This window comes from Cavia porcellus, unplaced genomic scaffold (assembly GCF_034190915.1).
Source record: "Cavia porcellus strain 051 isolate PalLab524CR breed Dunkin Hartley unplaced genomic scaffold, mCavPor4.1 scaffold_32, whole genome shotgun sequence".
NCBI lineage: Eukaryota > Metazoa > Chordata > Mammalia > Rodentia > Caviidae > Cavia > Cavia porcellus.
In genome coordinates this window covers 13380153-13396956 of record NW_026947515.1, presented here as the reverse complement: position 1 = coordinate 13396956, position 16804 = coordinate 13380153, and the positions used below count along the sequence as shown (strand labels likewise).

The window sequence follows — 16804 nt, the reverse complement described above, 5'->3', positions numbered from 1 at the left end:
TCCGCAAATCTGCATTTTAGTAAACACAAAATATCCAGCTAATTCATGTGTATATCCATGTGTGAGAAGCACTGGTTGACGTGCCTTTAGATTTGGCTTTGTTTTTCTGTAGTGTTGGGAATCAAACCCAGAGCCTCACATATGCTAAGCAAGTGTCCTGTACCAGTGAACTATGTCCACAGTGCTACATTTACTTTTTCAAAATTGCATGATAGGATGTGACAGGGACACATTTCCACTAGTTTTCTTCTTTTTTCATAATACTAAAGGTTGAACCCAGGGAGCACTGTGCTATACATCCAGACCCTTTTTATTTTATTATGAACCACAGTCTTGCTATGTTTCTCAAGCTGACCTTGACTTTGTAACCCTCCTTCCCCAACCTCCCTAATAGCTGAGGCTATAGTGTATGCCGTTATATACGATCTCCATTAATTTTTTTGGTGGGGTTCGGGGGGCTAGGAATTGAACTCAGGGCCTTGACTCTGAACCTCGGTCCCAGTCCTTTATTTTATGTTTCATTTCTCAGATAAGATCTTGTTGAGTTGCCTAGGCTGGGGTTGAATTTGTGATCCTCCTGCTTAAGCCTCCTGGAGTCCTGAGATTACAGGTGTGTGCCACCATGCCTGGCTCCCATGCAATTTTTTTCTAACATTTAACCATGAAAGTCACAAACACGCAGCAAAATTGAAAGCATTTTACAGCACATAGCCACACATCCTCCACCTTAATTCCTTTGTTAATTTTCTTTTCACAGTTTCTTTCTGCCCCAAATTCTGTCAAGAATTTTATAGGAAGATATTAGGCTATAGCATGACTGTTACAAAGAATTGTAATATGGATCTCACCCTTTTTAAAAAATAATTCTCAGGAATTTTGATAAGATTTCTGTTAATTTCAGAATTTCTTGTGAATCAGAAATCAGGTAGGATCAGGATAATACTGGGATTTAGCTGAGTTGGGGGCTGGTCACTGTCCTACTGCAATACTGGACCTCAGTATTCTCATTTTTACCGTGTGAGAGTTCAGAGAGGTCATCTCCAATGTGCCTTCCAACCTGGTAACTATAGATCCATTGCAAATATTGTCACCACTATTTTTCAGGTGAAAGAAACATGTATCAGTTAAATATTCGAATAAGAAAGAAAACATCTGTTGGCATGGGAAAGTGATTATTTCCTAAGTTACTGGGTAAAACACAGCTGCAATGGTAGTTTTAACTCTGTTTTCTTGTTAATTTTTGTTCTTTCAGGAAACCTTTCAGAAACCTCAACCATCTGGAACTCAGAAACTCATTTGGGGCTGACTGCGGCTTCTAGAACATCCAGGTGTTCTGCAGATGCGAGAATTTATCCTGCAGTCACCAGATCGAGTCCCAGACAGATGCAATGCCTGTGATGTGGCCTGGACAGCCCTAAATACAGAGGGGTCACTTGCGGAGTGGCCAGAAAGTGGTCATTGATACTGACGCCTGACTGTTAAACCCAGCTGGTCATCTTGTTAAGCCACAGTGGGGAAACAGCTCCTAAGCAGGGGGAGGCCAAGTTAGGGTTGCCAGTTTCTTGACTCTTGAATTAGATTTCCAAATGGAGGCCTCATGTCTGTAGTCTTCACACACCTGTAGCCATCATCACCGTCATCACCAGTGTGTTCTTGCAACCTTCTCTCCAGCTCCCCCCTGGACTTCCTGCACTGAAAGCGAACAGAGACAGGCCGAGAGAAGCCTCTAGTGGTGGCCCACCATTCCTCCAGACAGTCTTCCCCTTCCAACCATGGGCTGGCTTTTTCTGAAGGTTTTGTTGGTGGGAGTGAGTTTCTCCGGATTTCTTTATCCTCTTGTGGATTTCTCCATCAGTGAAAAGGCAGCAGGCCAGAGGCCAAATTTTGTGATCATTTTGGCTGATGACATGGGGTGGGGTGATTTAGGAGCAAACTGGGCAGAAACCAAGGACACTGTCCACCTTGATAAGATGGCTTCGGAAGGAATGAGGTGAGTCTTGAGAGTGATGTCAAGCTGGCATCCTTTGTATTCTCACCCCAGTTCTTATGGTAGGAGGAGGCACTGGAAAACACCTGTGGAACAATGAATGGGTCTGTGTTGATTTCATTAATGTATTAATTCATTTGGTTTGAAGCCAGAGCAACATCATGAGAAATACTTATCCATTCATCTGTCCACCCACTCACCCACTTACCATTCATCTTTTCACTCCACTCATCTACCAACCTACCCACCTACCCATCTATCCATCCATCCACACACCTACTCATTCACCCATCCATCCATCCGTCCATTCATCCATCTGTCCATCCGTCCGTCCGTCTGTCCATCCATCTGATGACATGGTGTGTATCTGTGTATTAGGAAGTGAGAGTACAAACAGAACAAGACAAAAAATTCTTGCCCTCAACTTTGCCTGGCAGAGAAGACATTTAAAAGTAGAGTAAGAATCACAGTGGAGGGCCAGGGATTTAGCTCAGTGGCATGAGCACCTGCCTGGCAAGCAGAATGTTGTGAGTTCAATCCTCGGTACCAAAAAACAGTTACAGCAGAGGTGGGCATGGTGGGACAATCCTGTAATCCCAGCACTCAGGAAGGCTGAGACAGGAGGAATGAAATTCATGCCCAGCCTGGGAACTTCAGGTACTCAGTGAGAGCCTGCTTCAAAAGCAGCTAAATTTAGAAAGGGCTGGAAATGTAGCTCAGTGCTAAGGCCCTACGTTCGGTCCCTAGTACTGGAGGGAAAGAAGGCTTTAGGAGCCTAACTGTCCTGAAAGGTTATTTCAGATTTTGCAAGTAGGAATTTTTTTTCTAATGTGGAGACAATCCAGATAGCACATTTACAAGAACCCCAAAAGGAACTAAGTTGCCAGATACCTACACACTTCTGCTTTCAGTGTGCAGCAGGTTTGTAGGGAGACAGACAGCAGGCCTATCTTTTAAGCTGCCTCTTAGGAGCCCTAGACCTTTTTCTTTTTTTGGTACTAGGATCTGAACTCAGAACCTTGCTCTTGCCAGGCAGGCACTTAAAGCCATTGAGCTATATCCCCCACCCCTAGAGACCTTTTTCTTAAGCTGCCCTACCAACACATTCATTCTGAGCAGGAGGCAAAGGTCTCAGGGTGTCAAAGCAACCCAGTTTGCTGGGTTCTCCAATTTTTTTCTCCCCTTTATGATCATGTTCTCTCCTCTGAACCTGTGACAGTGGCCAGGTGGCCAGCCCTCCGGCCAGAGGACCACATGTTTTCATTCTCTGCTTTGTTGACAGGAAAGCTGGCTTCCTGTAAGGCCATGGATTGATTCATCGCTGGCTTCTGCCACTGCCTACTCATGGCCGAGGAGGAACTGTGATTTTCAGATGCGAACTCTTATTACCAAATAGGACGAGGTGTGACTTGAGAAAGTATCATTTCTGTGGTTTTCTTTTTATCAGGGTATTATTTTCTCAGGGCTGTGGGAACAAATTGCTGCAAAGTGGCTGGCTTAAAACATTGTTAAGGTGTCCCTGTATAGTTCAGGAGTTCACAAGTCCAACATCAAAGTGGTCAGCAGGTTGCTTCTTTCTGGATGTTCTGAGGGGAGCTCTGTGTCATGCCTCTCTTCTGGCTTCTGGTGCCTCTTAGCATTCCATGGCTAACAGACTCCAGTCTCTGCCTTGGTCAATACATGGTTCTGCCTGGTGTCTTTGTGTGCTTTCTGGCATCTAAACATGCTTCTTCTAAGAAACAGACCAGTCCATGGACTCAAGAGCCACCCTCATCCAGGATGGTCTTACCTAACTTGGTTTTGTGGCAAATACTCTTAAGGTTCTGAACTGACATAATCTATGGTAAGACACACTTCAATCTGGTATTATTAGCTATAATTTCATATTTTTTCCCCTGTGCTCCTAAAATAGTCTATAATATAGCAAGTGTTTAATTATGTGTGTGTGTGTGTGTGTGTGTGTGTGTGTGTGTGTGTGATATTGGGATATGAACTTACAGTGTTTTCCTGAGCTACATCCCCATCACCTTTTAAAATTTTTTGCTTTGAGTCAGGGCCTCATAAAGTTGGCCAGGCTGTACTGATCTCTCTATGCTCCTCCCTAAGTCTCCTGGAGTGCTGTGATTTTAGGCATTTGCTACTATGCTTGACTTCAACAAAATTTTCTAGTTGGGCATGGTGATTAATGCCTGTATTCCCAACACTCAGGAGGCTGAGGCAGGAGGATTGCCATGAGTTTGAGACTAGCCTAGACTACATAGCAAGACCTTGTCTCAAAAAATTAAAATTTTTTTTTCTGCATTGAGGACTGAATGTCATACTTAAGGGGGCAGTTTCTGGTGACAGAAGACTTGCCACCTCTGCCACTATCCACGTAATCCTTGGAACTCTTCTCTTTTTTGTAAATGGGGACAATAAATAATACCCAGCCCATAAGATGTTCTGAGAGTTAAGTGAAGTTCCCTGTAAGCAATTAGCATAGATATGATACATAATATATACAGGTGCGCGATAGGGAAGGTTATTTTTGTTATTAGGAAAATGCACATTTGGATTATCATTGTGAGCTTGCTATTCTGCCTGATGAAAGATGTAAATGATGAATCGTGAAAGGAAGAGGTGGAGTTGCAGAGGCAAATCCCTGTTGATCCCCTTGTGGGTGTGCATGCTAGGCCAACACCTAGGTGTTAATCAACACAACAGCTACAGTGACCTTGCTGAGTGCTTGCAAGGTGCGCAGTGGATTGTCAGCCCATTCCACTCCCAACAGAACGAATTTATGTCTTATTACATGGGTGGGGAAATTGGGCCCCGAGTTCATGAGTGGCCAAGCCAACATTCAAGCCCAGCTCCAGAGCCTTCTCCTTAAGGGATAAGAGGAAGTGGGGAGTTAGCATCAAGGGTTGGGTTGGCTTTACCGTAAGGATTACTGACGGGAGGGCAGTGGGAATCTCAACATATTCATCCATGTCCAAAAGGCAAGCTGAGACATGAGATACAGAGGTCAGTCACTGGGAAGGGGGCACAGCCATCTGTGAGGAGGTATGACGGGGTGTGTGTGTCTGCTGAGGTTGCAGACACCGGCCACTCACCCTACTGGATTCCTCCTTGTCCCCGGGAGCTCATGCTCCTCACATTGTGCTGATTTCACGTGCCATTCCTTCTTACTGGTCAGCTCACCCTTTAGGTGTTCCCTAGTAGCTGGTCTCTGCTCACCCTTTAGGGCTTTACTCGCCTGGCGTGTCCTTGGAGAGCTCTTTCTTGATTAGTCTCTCTGACATTCCCTCATTCCCTCACCCTGTCTTGTTTCATTGTCCTCACCATATCACAGTTGAAATAACCTGATTTTTAGTTCATTATGTAGTTCAGGGTGACCGGGAATTTGCTGTACAGTCTGAACTGTATGATCCTCCTGCCTCAGCCTCCTGAATGCTGGGATGCCACCACGTCCAGCTTGAAATGATCTCCATTTCTCCATTACTTTTCTCACACTGGAGTGTCAGCTCCCTAGACGAGTGACCTCATCTATCTTGTTCAGGCCTCCAGTGTCTGAAACAATGCTTGGCATTTTGTAGGTTCTCAAGTAATATTTTTTCCTATATTTGGACTTTTGGAGCAAAGTTTTTGGGTATTCCTCATGATCCACCTGCAATATAGGATGTGGATCCAGACTGCCTGGGTCTGTTCCTTGCTGGATCTGGGACACTGGGATAGTAACTAAATCTTGCTTGGCCTCAGTTTGCTCATCCATACAATAGGAGGATAGTGACATCTACTTCACAGGGTTGTTGGGAGGAGGTTACGAGGTAAGTCGTATGGGCTTTATAAGAACAGTAACAAAAAACCAAAACTATCACCAAGCCAACAAAGCTCAACAGAAGAGGAGGGGGGAGAAAAGTGTAATAAGGACTCATAGGTCTCTCAGGGGTAAGAAGCAGAATGGTCAGTCATAGTGGCCGGGGAGGGGGCTCCCAGCCAGCCAAGCTCAGATCCTGCCCACTTACTGGAACTGCCAGCCAGGCAGGCTCAGAGGAGAGGCTGATGGTGATGGTGTGCTTTAACTACGGTTATTTGTGCACTAATTACTAATCTGTTAACTTTGCACCTGGCCCTCACTTTCCGCCTGCCTCCACTTTAATTCTGAGTCAGGTTCATGCCACCACCGCTGCTGCTCAGCGTCCCGAGCAGTGGCTTAGCCCAGCATCAGAGATCCATAGTCACCACTGAAAGGTCAGAGGCCCCCTGAGACTTGAGGCTGTTTCTCAAAAGGGCCTCAATGAGGAATAAATTGAACCCTCAATTCATTCCACACCTGGCTTGATTTCTGTTCCCAAGAATGACTTTCCCCAGAACTCAGCCACCCTGTTATCTCTCAGAGCTCTTTCTCAAGTGTCTGTTGCTCAAGTGTCTGTTGCATTCGCCTACAGGAGGGAGGACGCAAACTGCACTTGTGCCTGTTATGCAGGAAAACGCTGAGGTGTTGCTGTCCTATGCACACCCTCAGAGCTAAGACACAGTCTGAATGAGATCCTTCCCAGGAGGAGGAAGAGCCCTTCCCACGGTTGTTTGCATTGGGAGTTCCCATTATGTCTTCTTCTAGACTCTCCACATGGCGGCATGGGCCACTTTCTGCCTTTGTTCTTGGGTAGGATACGTCAGCTGGACGTAAAAATCATGTAATGCCTCCCAGCTGGGGCAAGACGAAGACTCAGCAGGAGACTGCGGGTTTACTTCCTGACTGTGGTGGACGGGGACATACAAAAATGCACTGAGCTTGATGGTAGCCAATCTTAGAGGAAAGACAAGGCACTGAAATAGTAAGTGTTGGGCCTTGGTGCCATCCCAACTGCCAGTTCCAACTAGATAATCGGGGTGTCGTTAGTTGTGCACTTCAGCCTCCTGAATGGTCACTCAACAGAGAATCTCTGTGAAGAGACTCTAGCCAGCTGTGCTCTTCTGATGGCAAATAAAGACGAGAAAGTTGCCTTTAGAATTCTGGAGGGTGGGACGGGGGTCTAGCTCAGCAACACAGCGCCAGCGTGGCATCGTGAGTTTGATTCCTGGTGCAAAAGAAGAATTCTGGAGAGTGATGGGCCGGCAGAGTAGAAAGTCCTACTGTATGTCCCGCTCCTGGTCTTTGTCCTTTCAAAACTCAAGTTGGGTATAGCTGGCTTGATGTCTTGCAGGGCAGAGTCAGCCCAGCACTTAAAAGGGCTGGGAGTGTAGCTCAAAGGCAGAGAATCCCTGAGTTCAATTCTTAATTCTGCAAAAAGGAAGCAAGCAAACAAACAATCCTCCCCTCCAAATAGTAAAAGGAAAAAAGATGATGTGGTGGGGCTCTGGGAAGGAAAAGGCATTTCTCTAGAGCACAGTGAAGAATGGGGACCATTACAGTGGCCCAAATGTGGGGACTTTAAGGGAGAGTGGGGCTTGGAAGGGGAGGAAACCTGCTGTAGCAGAGGAGCGGGCAGGAGTTAGGCCCACAACAGAAGGCACCAGTTCCCCTAACAAACCTGCACTCCGTCTCTCCAGGGCACTGTCCCAGTGCTGGGAACGCCTCCTTGATCCAGAAAAGAGCTCCGGCCCTCCTGACCTTGGGGATGATTGAGTCTGGGTTGGGGCTGGGCGGATGGTTGGAAACAGCTGGAGGAGGGATCCACGTACATGCCAGTGTCTTTCGGCTGGATCCTGAAGGCACCAGGGAGCCCAGAAAGCCTGGAGCCCTTGGTCTGCAGTTGAGATGAAATGGGCTCGGGTGCCTCGGATGGCCCACGGTGGCAGCAGGGAGGGCAGGAGGCACCTGGCAGTGGCCTCACTCAGGGCTGGGCTATGGGGAGAGGTGACACACCCAGGTGTCCCGGAGATGGCCCCATGTGTGTCCTGCTGGCATGTACTCTGATGTGAATGTGTGGAAGGAAAGGGGGGATTTGCCAAGGACCTCGCCATGCTCAGGTGCCAAAAATTCTTTTGACAAAGACAAGAGTAGGAGCTAATGAATGGAGAATAGCAAAACCAAGTTAGCCCGGTGCCGGTATTCAGCGAAGGGCCTGTGTGTCTGTTGTCACAGTGGTTTCACAGCCAGCCTTCTGAGGGATGAGTCAGCTCTCTTCCCATTTAACAGCAGGCAAAGTGGAGGCTGAGCTGAGCTGGCCGTAGCTGGCTGTCCATTTGTGTAAGTCGCGCTTGAGCATGTTTCTAGTTGCTACCACCCTGTCTTTCTACCCACCAAGAAACAGCAAATGATTTTTAAAACCTATTTCTACCTCCAAGCCTTTAAATTACGGATGGAGCAAGGATAGTTTTTATTCTGGTCACATAGCCGTTTAGAAGGTTGACACAAAACGCCTCATCGTCTATTTTGAATTCTTTGTAAATGAAGGCTGAACACGCTTAACTTCGCAGGGTTAGGTCTCTCCAGGGCGCCTGTGGCAGCCTTTCCAGGGCTGACATTTCTCGGTTCTAATACACGTAATTTATGCAATGTGAAGTTGCTTTGTTTTCTGTCTGGCTGTGTCTTAATTTGTGCTGATTTTCTTGTTAACAAGCTGCTGTGATGTCTGGCTCTGTAGTTCCAGCTTTGCTGTACAATGTATTTTCAGACTTTAATGAGGACCCCTGTTGGTGAACTGGTTCAAGCCTGCCCAGATAAATTCAGGGAAAAACAAAAAACCTTTCCAAATAACGAGGTCATTTGAGTGCTTATTAATTAGTCCTTGCCAAAGGGAGACAGTGGGCAGGGGAAGGGGAAAAGGCATTGTCAGTTCTTAGGGCTGTGCATTTTGGGTGAGGCAGGTGGGTGTTTGTAGTCAGAGTCTTCCAAAGACCTGGCAATTAGAGAAATAAGGTTATTTCTAAGAGTTAAACTATGAACTTTAACACACTGTGAGGAAAAAACTGAGCCCTGAAAGCATAAGCTTAAGTAATTATCAACACATATTTTTCTAATCAAACAACCTGAGCTTTGCCGTTTTAGCACTTTTTTTTGAGACAGGATCTTGTTATGTGGTTCGGGTTTTCAGGCTGGGCTGGAACACACCATGTAGCCTAGGGTGGTGGGCCTTTAATTTACAGTAGTCCTGCCTCAGTCTCTCAAGTGCTGGGATTACAGGCATGTGCCACCAAACCTGGCTCATTTATCAGATGCTGCTGGAGCTGCCCCGCCTGCAGCTCCCAGCCCCATCCTCACAGAAGCTGCAGTCTGCAGAGAAACTTGAAGCTATGTATTGCCTGAGAGAAGGGCTATAGTGCATCCCAAGATGATGCTATTGAAATGTCCAGGGAGAGACCACCCTCAGGGGAAAGTTAAAAACAGGACACATTTAAGCTAGCAAGATATTCTTGTGAGGGGCAGGCAGAGAAGTCTCTGATATCTCTTTTTTCTTTTTGCAGTGCTAGAGATTGAATTTAGGCCTTGCCTATGTTAGGCAAGTACCCTACCACTGGGCTTCTTTCATTAAGGGTACTGATCTCATTGTAGAGATTCTACTCTCATGACTTCATCCAAATCTAATTACCTCCCCAAGGGTTCACCTTCAGCTACTACTGTATTGGTGATTAGGGCTTCCACATAGAAGTTTATGGAGCATGTTTAGTTCATAGCACCAGGCAAAAAGATATGGTGGTCAGCAGCCTTTGAGTATCTCAGTCTCATTATCAGAAATGAATCCAGGGGGAGAAAGGAGGAGAAAGAGGACATACAAATAATCAAGATGTGTTATATACGTGTACCAATATCTTGGGAGGAATGTAATCAATATATACTACAAATATATACTCATAAAAATAAAGATTGAATGAGTCCAAAAAAAAAAAAAGAATAATAACAAGAAGAGGTACCAGGAAGGTGGGGGGAGAAGGCGGAGGAGGACAAGGAAAAGAGGAAGAGGAAGAAAACAAATTAGCAGCGGGCAACATTCCATTAAGCTCGACCAATCAGAGTTCTTTTCCCAGGGCCCATTTGAATTTCCTTAGCATGAATGGGCTTCCCACTCACCAAGGCAAATTTCAGATTCCGACTTCCTGTGTAATTTGTGCTCAGGAAGAAAACATGTTGACCATGCTGATGCCGTCGCTATGTCACCCTTGGGAGCGATTGAGACGTGGCATTCCTGCGTCTTTTTCGGGCTCATGTGCTGTGTGTGGATGTGAGTCAGGTTCTCCAGGATGGCACCTCAGGAGTGAGTCTCAGGACTTTCCCAGTCAGCCACCAGCTCCCTAAGGCGATGACCTCGTTAATGGGACACCCAATATTGCTGGCCAGCTCCAGCCACCCTGCTGCAGAAGATCTGCTGTGCAGCAGACACGGGGGATTTGGATTAGCTGGCTTGAGTTCAAATTCTGGCTGTCATTTCCTTACTCTCCTGTCTTCAGGATACCCAGTGACTAGACAGGTGAAGGCACCAGCTTTGTGGGCTTGGGAAAGCTGCTTCAGCCGCCTGTGCCTCAGTTTTCTTATCTGTAAGGTGGGGATTTGATGTCTTTACTGCGGGTTCCTCTTTCCCCTTGCCTCTCCTCTTGCTCCTCCTCCTTCCTTCTTTCCCTCTTTCCCTCTTCTCCTTTATCCTCTTTTCTTGCTCGTCTTCCTCCCCAGCCCCCATTTCTTTTTCATTTCTGAGGACTGAACGCAGAGCCTTCACTAAGCCACATCCCCAGATCATTTTTTATTTTATATTTCGAGACATGGTCTGACACTGGAGAGAGAGTGCAGACCGGAAGAAAGGGTCAGGGAAGAAGCAGAAGTGACATATAACATGGAGCAGGCAGTCATTCCAACAGCCCTGTGATGCTAGGTCTGCATGTTGAAATCGTTTAGCATTTTCTGGCTGTTTTATGGATGTGTTTTTGTGGTACTGAGAATTGAAACCAAGGCCTTCACACTGAGCTCACCCTTAGCCTGTGTATTTGTCTACTTACTTACCTAGAGAGAGGATCTCACTAAATTGGTCAAATTGGGCTCGAACTTTTGATCCTGCCCAGCCTCTCTGAGGGCTAGGATTACTAATGAAATTTACTAATGAAAGAAAAACCAGAGGACTGGAGGCTATGTGTGCTTCTGAGGGCATACCAAGATTATCCAGTGCATCGCTCCAGGCAGCTGCCACCCAGGTCCCTCCTGGGGGCACAGCAGCACACTCTACCCTAATCTCTTAATTAATCAGTTATTTAATTTGCTAGATTACGTGTGCACTTGCGCTCTGTCTCAGCACCCTACATCTGTCTAATGGACGGTGTGCTCAGTGAGCTTTCCTGTCGTGACTGCTTTGTGGGGAGGAACTGGGAGGTGGAGTGCTTCTCTGGTTCTCTTTCTTTTCCGTTTTGTGCTATCATGATGGTTTAGGATCACTTTACTTACTCCTGCCTACACGATTCCCGCACCTTCCATGCCCTCTTTTGGTGCCCAACAACTTTTTTTGGGTGAGAGTACCAGGAATTAGAGCTTAGGCTGTAAACTATACAGGGTGCCCATCTCAGTATCTTAAGAATGGTTTAAGAAGTAATCCGATGCCAGCTGCATCTTGAAATGCATTTCAGATGTACCTGGCCACGTGTGCTAAGAATGGTCACAATACCAGAAGTCACCTTACCAGAATGCAGAGTGGTCAGTGATGGACTTTGTTATAATCAAGAGTCAGATGTGACAGATCAGTGGAGCAGAATAGAGATCCTGCAGAGCCACACACAGGGACCACAGAGCTGGAAGAAGATAAGGCAGTTCAGTGGAGAAAGCCTAGTGTTTCTGACAAATAGGTTTGGACACATGTAGGAATGTGTACCCAGAGAGCCATACAAAAACCATGGATTTTGGTCCCTACTCTTAACCATATAAGAATTAACTCAAAATGGATCAAAGACCAGTATGCCTATGGGACAAAACCTTTGTGCTCATAAGTTAGGTGGCGATTTCCTATGGATATAAGACCCCTGAAGGAATAAGATCCACGAAGGAACAAAAAAGTAGAAATTAGGTTTCATCAAAATGAGATATGGGCCCTTGAAAGACAATGTTAGGAGCATGAAAGGATAAGGCACTGATTGGAATAAAACATTTACAGGTCATCTGTCTTGAGAAAAAATTTCTTTTATATCACATAAAGGACTTTGATATCCAACAAATAAAAAATTTAATAACATAAAGTAGAGGCTACATGATTTGAATAAAGAGATTTCACTGAGGAAGACAGCTAGGTATCAAATAAGTACATGAAAAGTACTTAAGCAGACCTCAACTAAGTGAAAATGTAAACCACAAGGGGCTACCACTCTATCCCCGTTGAAGAGCTAAAATTACAAAATCTGACCACACAAAATGCTGGTGAGGAAACAAAGGAACTAGAACTCTTCTTAAGTCACTGCAGAAAACAGTTCAGTGGTTCCTTCAAAGGTTACACACACACACACACACACACACACACACACACACACGCTGTTATGGCTTGGGTTTAGATGTTCCCTCAAAGCCTCATGCAGTAATAGGTAGGGCTTTTTGGAGGTAGCTGGCTTTGGAGTTTATGAGTGTTGTCCGCCTGAAGGACGGGTAGCATGCATAAGATATAAAGGATAAAAAGAGGTTTGTAGCTGGTCTCTTGCTTGCCTGCTTGGTTTGTTACCTTCTGCCTTCTGTGAACCGTTCCTCCTCTGTGATGCCTGTCTGCAAAGCCACCCTGATTTGGAACTGGCCAATTATCTCAGCATTAAGAAAACGTAGCTAAAATACTCACCTACCAGGAGACCCAGTCTTTCTAATACTATGTAAGCTATTTCTATAAGAACATTCATATGAGCTACTTTCAATAACTGAAAACTATAAATGTAAACATCAACCAGCAACTGAATGAATGAACAAACTAGTAATCCATGCAATGGATTTCTACTCAGCAAAACTATAGAATAGGCTGTGGATTGATCTCAAAATATTTATGCTTAGTGGAAAAAGGCAGGCAGGTAGAACACATTACATACAATCATATGCATTTCTCGAAAATGACAATACATATACATGACAGAGGGCATGTCAGTCCTTGCCAGGGGATATGGTGGGACGAGGTAGGGAAACTTGGGAGAGCATATGAAGTAGATGAGGAAACCTTGAGAGTGACAGATATGTTTGTTTACTTCATTGTGTTCATGGCTTTATTGGAATATGCATACATCATACCTTATCAGATTCTACTGCAATTATATGAAGGTCATTGTATAACTACTTATTTTAATACAATGCTTAAAAAAAAGTGAGGCACAGCAGTGTATTCCAACTAAAGTCCACCAGATGAGAACAGAAAGTCTACCCCAGCAAGGGCTGCGCTAGCTGAATTACCCTGTAATTTATTTCCATAGACCGTCTCAAAGGTGGCTGCTTCCCAACCTCCCGCCCACTATACATGGCAAATCTTCCCAGGGGTGGAGTCAAAGGGCAGAGAAGACACACAACACAGGCAGACGAACAATTCCAGGTTTTTATGCACACAATAGGGGAATATAAGGGCCACTGAGGCAAACAGGTGAGGGAAACACAGGGACAGCGGGGAGGGGTGCTAAGTGTCAGGCCAGGTCCAAATTAGGGAAAACTGGCCAAGAGCTGGGAACGAGCAGGTTCGTGGTCAGCCAGGGGAAGGTGGCTGCTGACTGTACAGCTGTCTCCTCCTCCCCCCAGAGGGTGCCAGCTACTGGGAGGTTCAGTAGTGGATCCTGGAAGCAGGAGGAGACTCGATGGTGGTGGCCCTAGGGAGGTGCGGTGGTATCCACAGCTCCCAAGTCAGGGGCAGGCATGGTGAGGTGCACAGGCTCTGTCTAGCAAGATGGTGGTGAGCGTGGGGCCATGACAAGCAGGACAAGGAGAGCATCTGGGGAGACAGGCAGGTTGTGGCTGCCCAGAAAGTGTCCCAACTGTGGGATAAGGAATGGTGTGTGAGCCAGGGGGATAGTTAAAGGTTGAGGTAGGGCAGCAGATGCCAAGTGTACCAGGGCTGGTGGAGACTGGTGCCTTCGGGGAATGCTCTTCGGGGTGATATGGGCAAGAGCTCACTCTGGAGCCTGGGGAAGATCCAGAAATGACAGTGACAGGGTGGTCATGTCTGTAGCATCATCCCCAGGTTCTGCGATTGGCTGCCAGGGCAAGGGTGCAGATATGGTGGCTGGGGCAGTGGAAAAGACAGTCGTGGAGGCTGAGTGTATGTCGGTGGAGGGGAGGACAAGGACAGAGGAGGAGTGGCTGCTGCAGATTTGGCTGTCAGGGTTCACTTAGGCAGAAGAGAGACTTGGAGGGGATACGTCCAGGTGCAGGAGTGTTGGGGAGAGGAGACGGAGGTGCGGTAGGACTGGGGGTGTCACTGGCCCGACTCTATTGGGTGTAGGAGAAGGCAGAGGGTCAGACAGAGTGGGGGACCCAGCAGCCTTCTGTGCCCAGGAGGAGGTAATAGGAAGACTGAGGACCGACCAAGTGTCCATGGGATGTGGCAGGGTGTCTGCAGTCCCTGCCGCAGATGACGGGCTTGGGGCGGGGGATGAGAGCTGAGAGGCGGCACCAACTGTCACCATCTCTGATTTCTCCTCCAAGCCTCTATCTCCCCCTCCAATGTCTTGGTGTCCTCCTGACTCCGCATAGTCTTCTGCTGGCTGCCCAGGTGTCCCCTGGGAGACATGCAGGGCACTCGGTGGGTGGAGGGAGGCAGAGGAAGCTCACCTTTTCCTGCAGTCGAGACCCTGGCAGGGGCAGAGCTGTGGGCATGCGTGCTTTCCTTCGCCAGGACTGCGAGCCCCACTCGGGGCGGAAGACAGTAGTGTGCTGGAATCGCTGGAGGCTTTTCACCCTGTGCCTCTCTGCCTGGCCCCTGGGAGCCGAGAGAGCACGCCTGGTGGCCTGGTGGTGTCCATGCACTGCTTACTCCTGGAATTTCTGCAGTGGGGAGTGGCCTGGGGCTGGGAGAGAGCACACTGGTGTGTGTGCCTCAGGCTGCCTGAGACGGGAGCTGATGGCAGCCTGGTGGTGAGAGATGACCAGAGGAGACACAAGGGCCATCGCATCCAAGGTGTTTCTCAATTCCTTAGGACGGAGCATATCCTCCTGAGGCCCAGGACTGCACCCCAAGGTGGTTAGGGAGCACAGTGGGAACCAGGTGTTCAGGCCCAAGGTGTGGACCATGGTTGGGGATACTGCAGGTGGGGGCAAGGTGGGAGTGCTGGGCCAGAGCAGTGGGGTGGCCCTGGCTAGTAGGGGAGCATCTCAGAGAGATGAGTGGGCGGGCTATGTCTGATGTCTGGGAGGGGGGACAGACCACAGAGCAGGGGATGGAGCTTTCTAAACTGCTCCTTACTGGGTGTGAGCGACATCATTGTCTGATTGCCAAGGGTACAAGGCGCTGCACGACAGGGGCAGGACACCACCCCTGACCAGACTTCCATTCCTGGGGCGGCCCCTATTCCTTTTTGGGGTTTGGGACCTTGAGGGTTATTCTGTGGGGACTGTGGGGACTGCAGGTCCACACAGCAGAGCTCTTTGGGCCAGTTTAGGTACTCAGAGCCTGAATGTCCCCTCCCACTCTTCTAGGGCACCAGGGGGACCCAGCATACTGCAAAGCCAGTGTGAGGGCCTCTCAGATCCCACCAGGAACTTCTACAGGGACCTCTGCAGGATTTGCCACACCACCTTGAGCTGTGTCCTCTCCACAGGTACCAGGGAGGCACCAGCTGGTGGGGTTTCAGAGGAGGAAACTTCATGTGGGGAAACTCCATGTCCTGAGCAGAATGCATGCTGCAGCCCACAATGGCCTTTTCTGCAAGACATGCTCTGGTGACCTCTTTTTAAACACTTGCTAGTGCATCATTTAAGCTCAAGGCCCTTCCTCGGCTCACATCAAGGGCAGTGGCACAGCCAGGCCTCCAGCCCAGGCTGAGTGACTCCAGAGCCCATGCCTGGCACCACGGTGCCTCCTTACCCTACATGCATGGAGCTCACTGCTCTCTGTTTCCGATCACCTTGAGCACAGAGTCAGATGTGTACTGAGCTCGTGCCTGGGTGGAGAGCAACTCCTAAGGTAACTGAAGCCCAAACCGGCTCCTGGTTTCTCAGCACCAGCTGCCACAGCCCTCATCTCTCTTCCCATTTAAACTTGCAGCCCAGGCTTCTTTTTGGTTTAACTTGGGGACTCACATAGGTAAGATTATCTTCTATGTCACATGCTGAACCTCACTAGTGTATTGTCCTATGTAGATAAGAAGCCTTCATAGAACTTTAGATAACCTTAGAGCCAAGAGGGAACATCTTCTTGGATGTCAGAACAAGCACAAGACATATTACTACTGTCCTAGGGGCTGGAGGATGCAGCGTGACAGGAAGACATCCCTGCTCAGGGTTGTATCTCCTTAGAGCCTTGCTTCTTTGGCTGACTTTGTTGCATGTTTTTCTCTCTTGTGGTGCTCATGTGTGTCACACACCTGACATGCAGAAGTTTCATAACCAAGAATCATAGAGGTTAGTAAAAAGTCATACTTTTTTGTTTAAAAATCTCATTAAACTGGACAGATCGTGTGTATTGCAAGGTTGGCTTTAGAACCTAGCTTGGAAGACTCCTTTTGTATTCTTAGTACAAATTTGAACTTCCATTCCCAACAAATCTTGGGATTGATAGGTCCCAAAAATTTTTTTTGCATATTCAAATTCCTTTTGAGACAATAGATAAGAATTTAAGTCTTTTTAATGTCTCCAGGACCCAGAGTGCTGGCAGTGAGGACCTTTCACTGTGCTTCCTTGGTAGTTTGATGATAGTTTGATGATAGTTTAATGAGAAACAAGATTTTGTTTCTTTGAACAGTAATAGGCTG

At 47.3% G+C, this 16804-nt stretch overlaps 1 protein-coding gene across 10 annotated transcripts in view; it reads left to right on the top strand.

The window, feature by feature from the left end:
- Arsg (arylsulfatase G) overlaps nucleotides 1-16804 on the top strand; it is a 148704-nt gene that overhangs the window by 38341 nt on the left and 93559 nt on the right. For all 10 annotated transcript variants that reach the window (XM_063241953.1, XM_063241954.1, XM_063241947.1 and 7 more), the window contains exon 2: nucleotides 1253-1990. In XM_063241953.1, the coding sequence (XP_063098023.1) occupies nucleotides 1773-1990 (218 nt within the window). In that variant the 5' untranslated portion in view covers nucleotides 1253-1772. The remainder of the gene's footprint in view (nucleotides 1-1252; nucleotides 1991-16804) is intronic.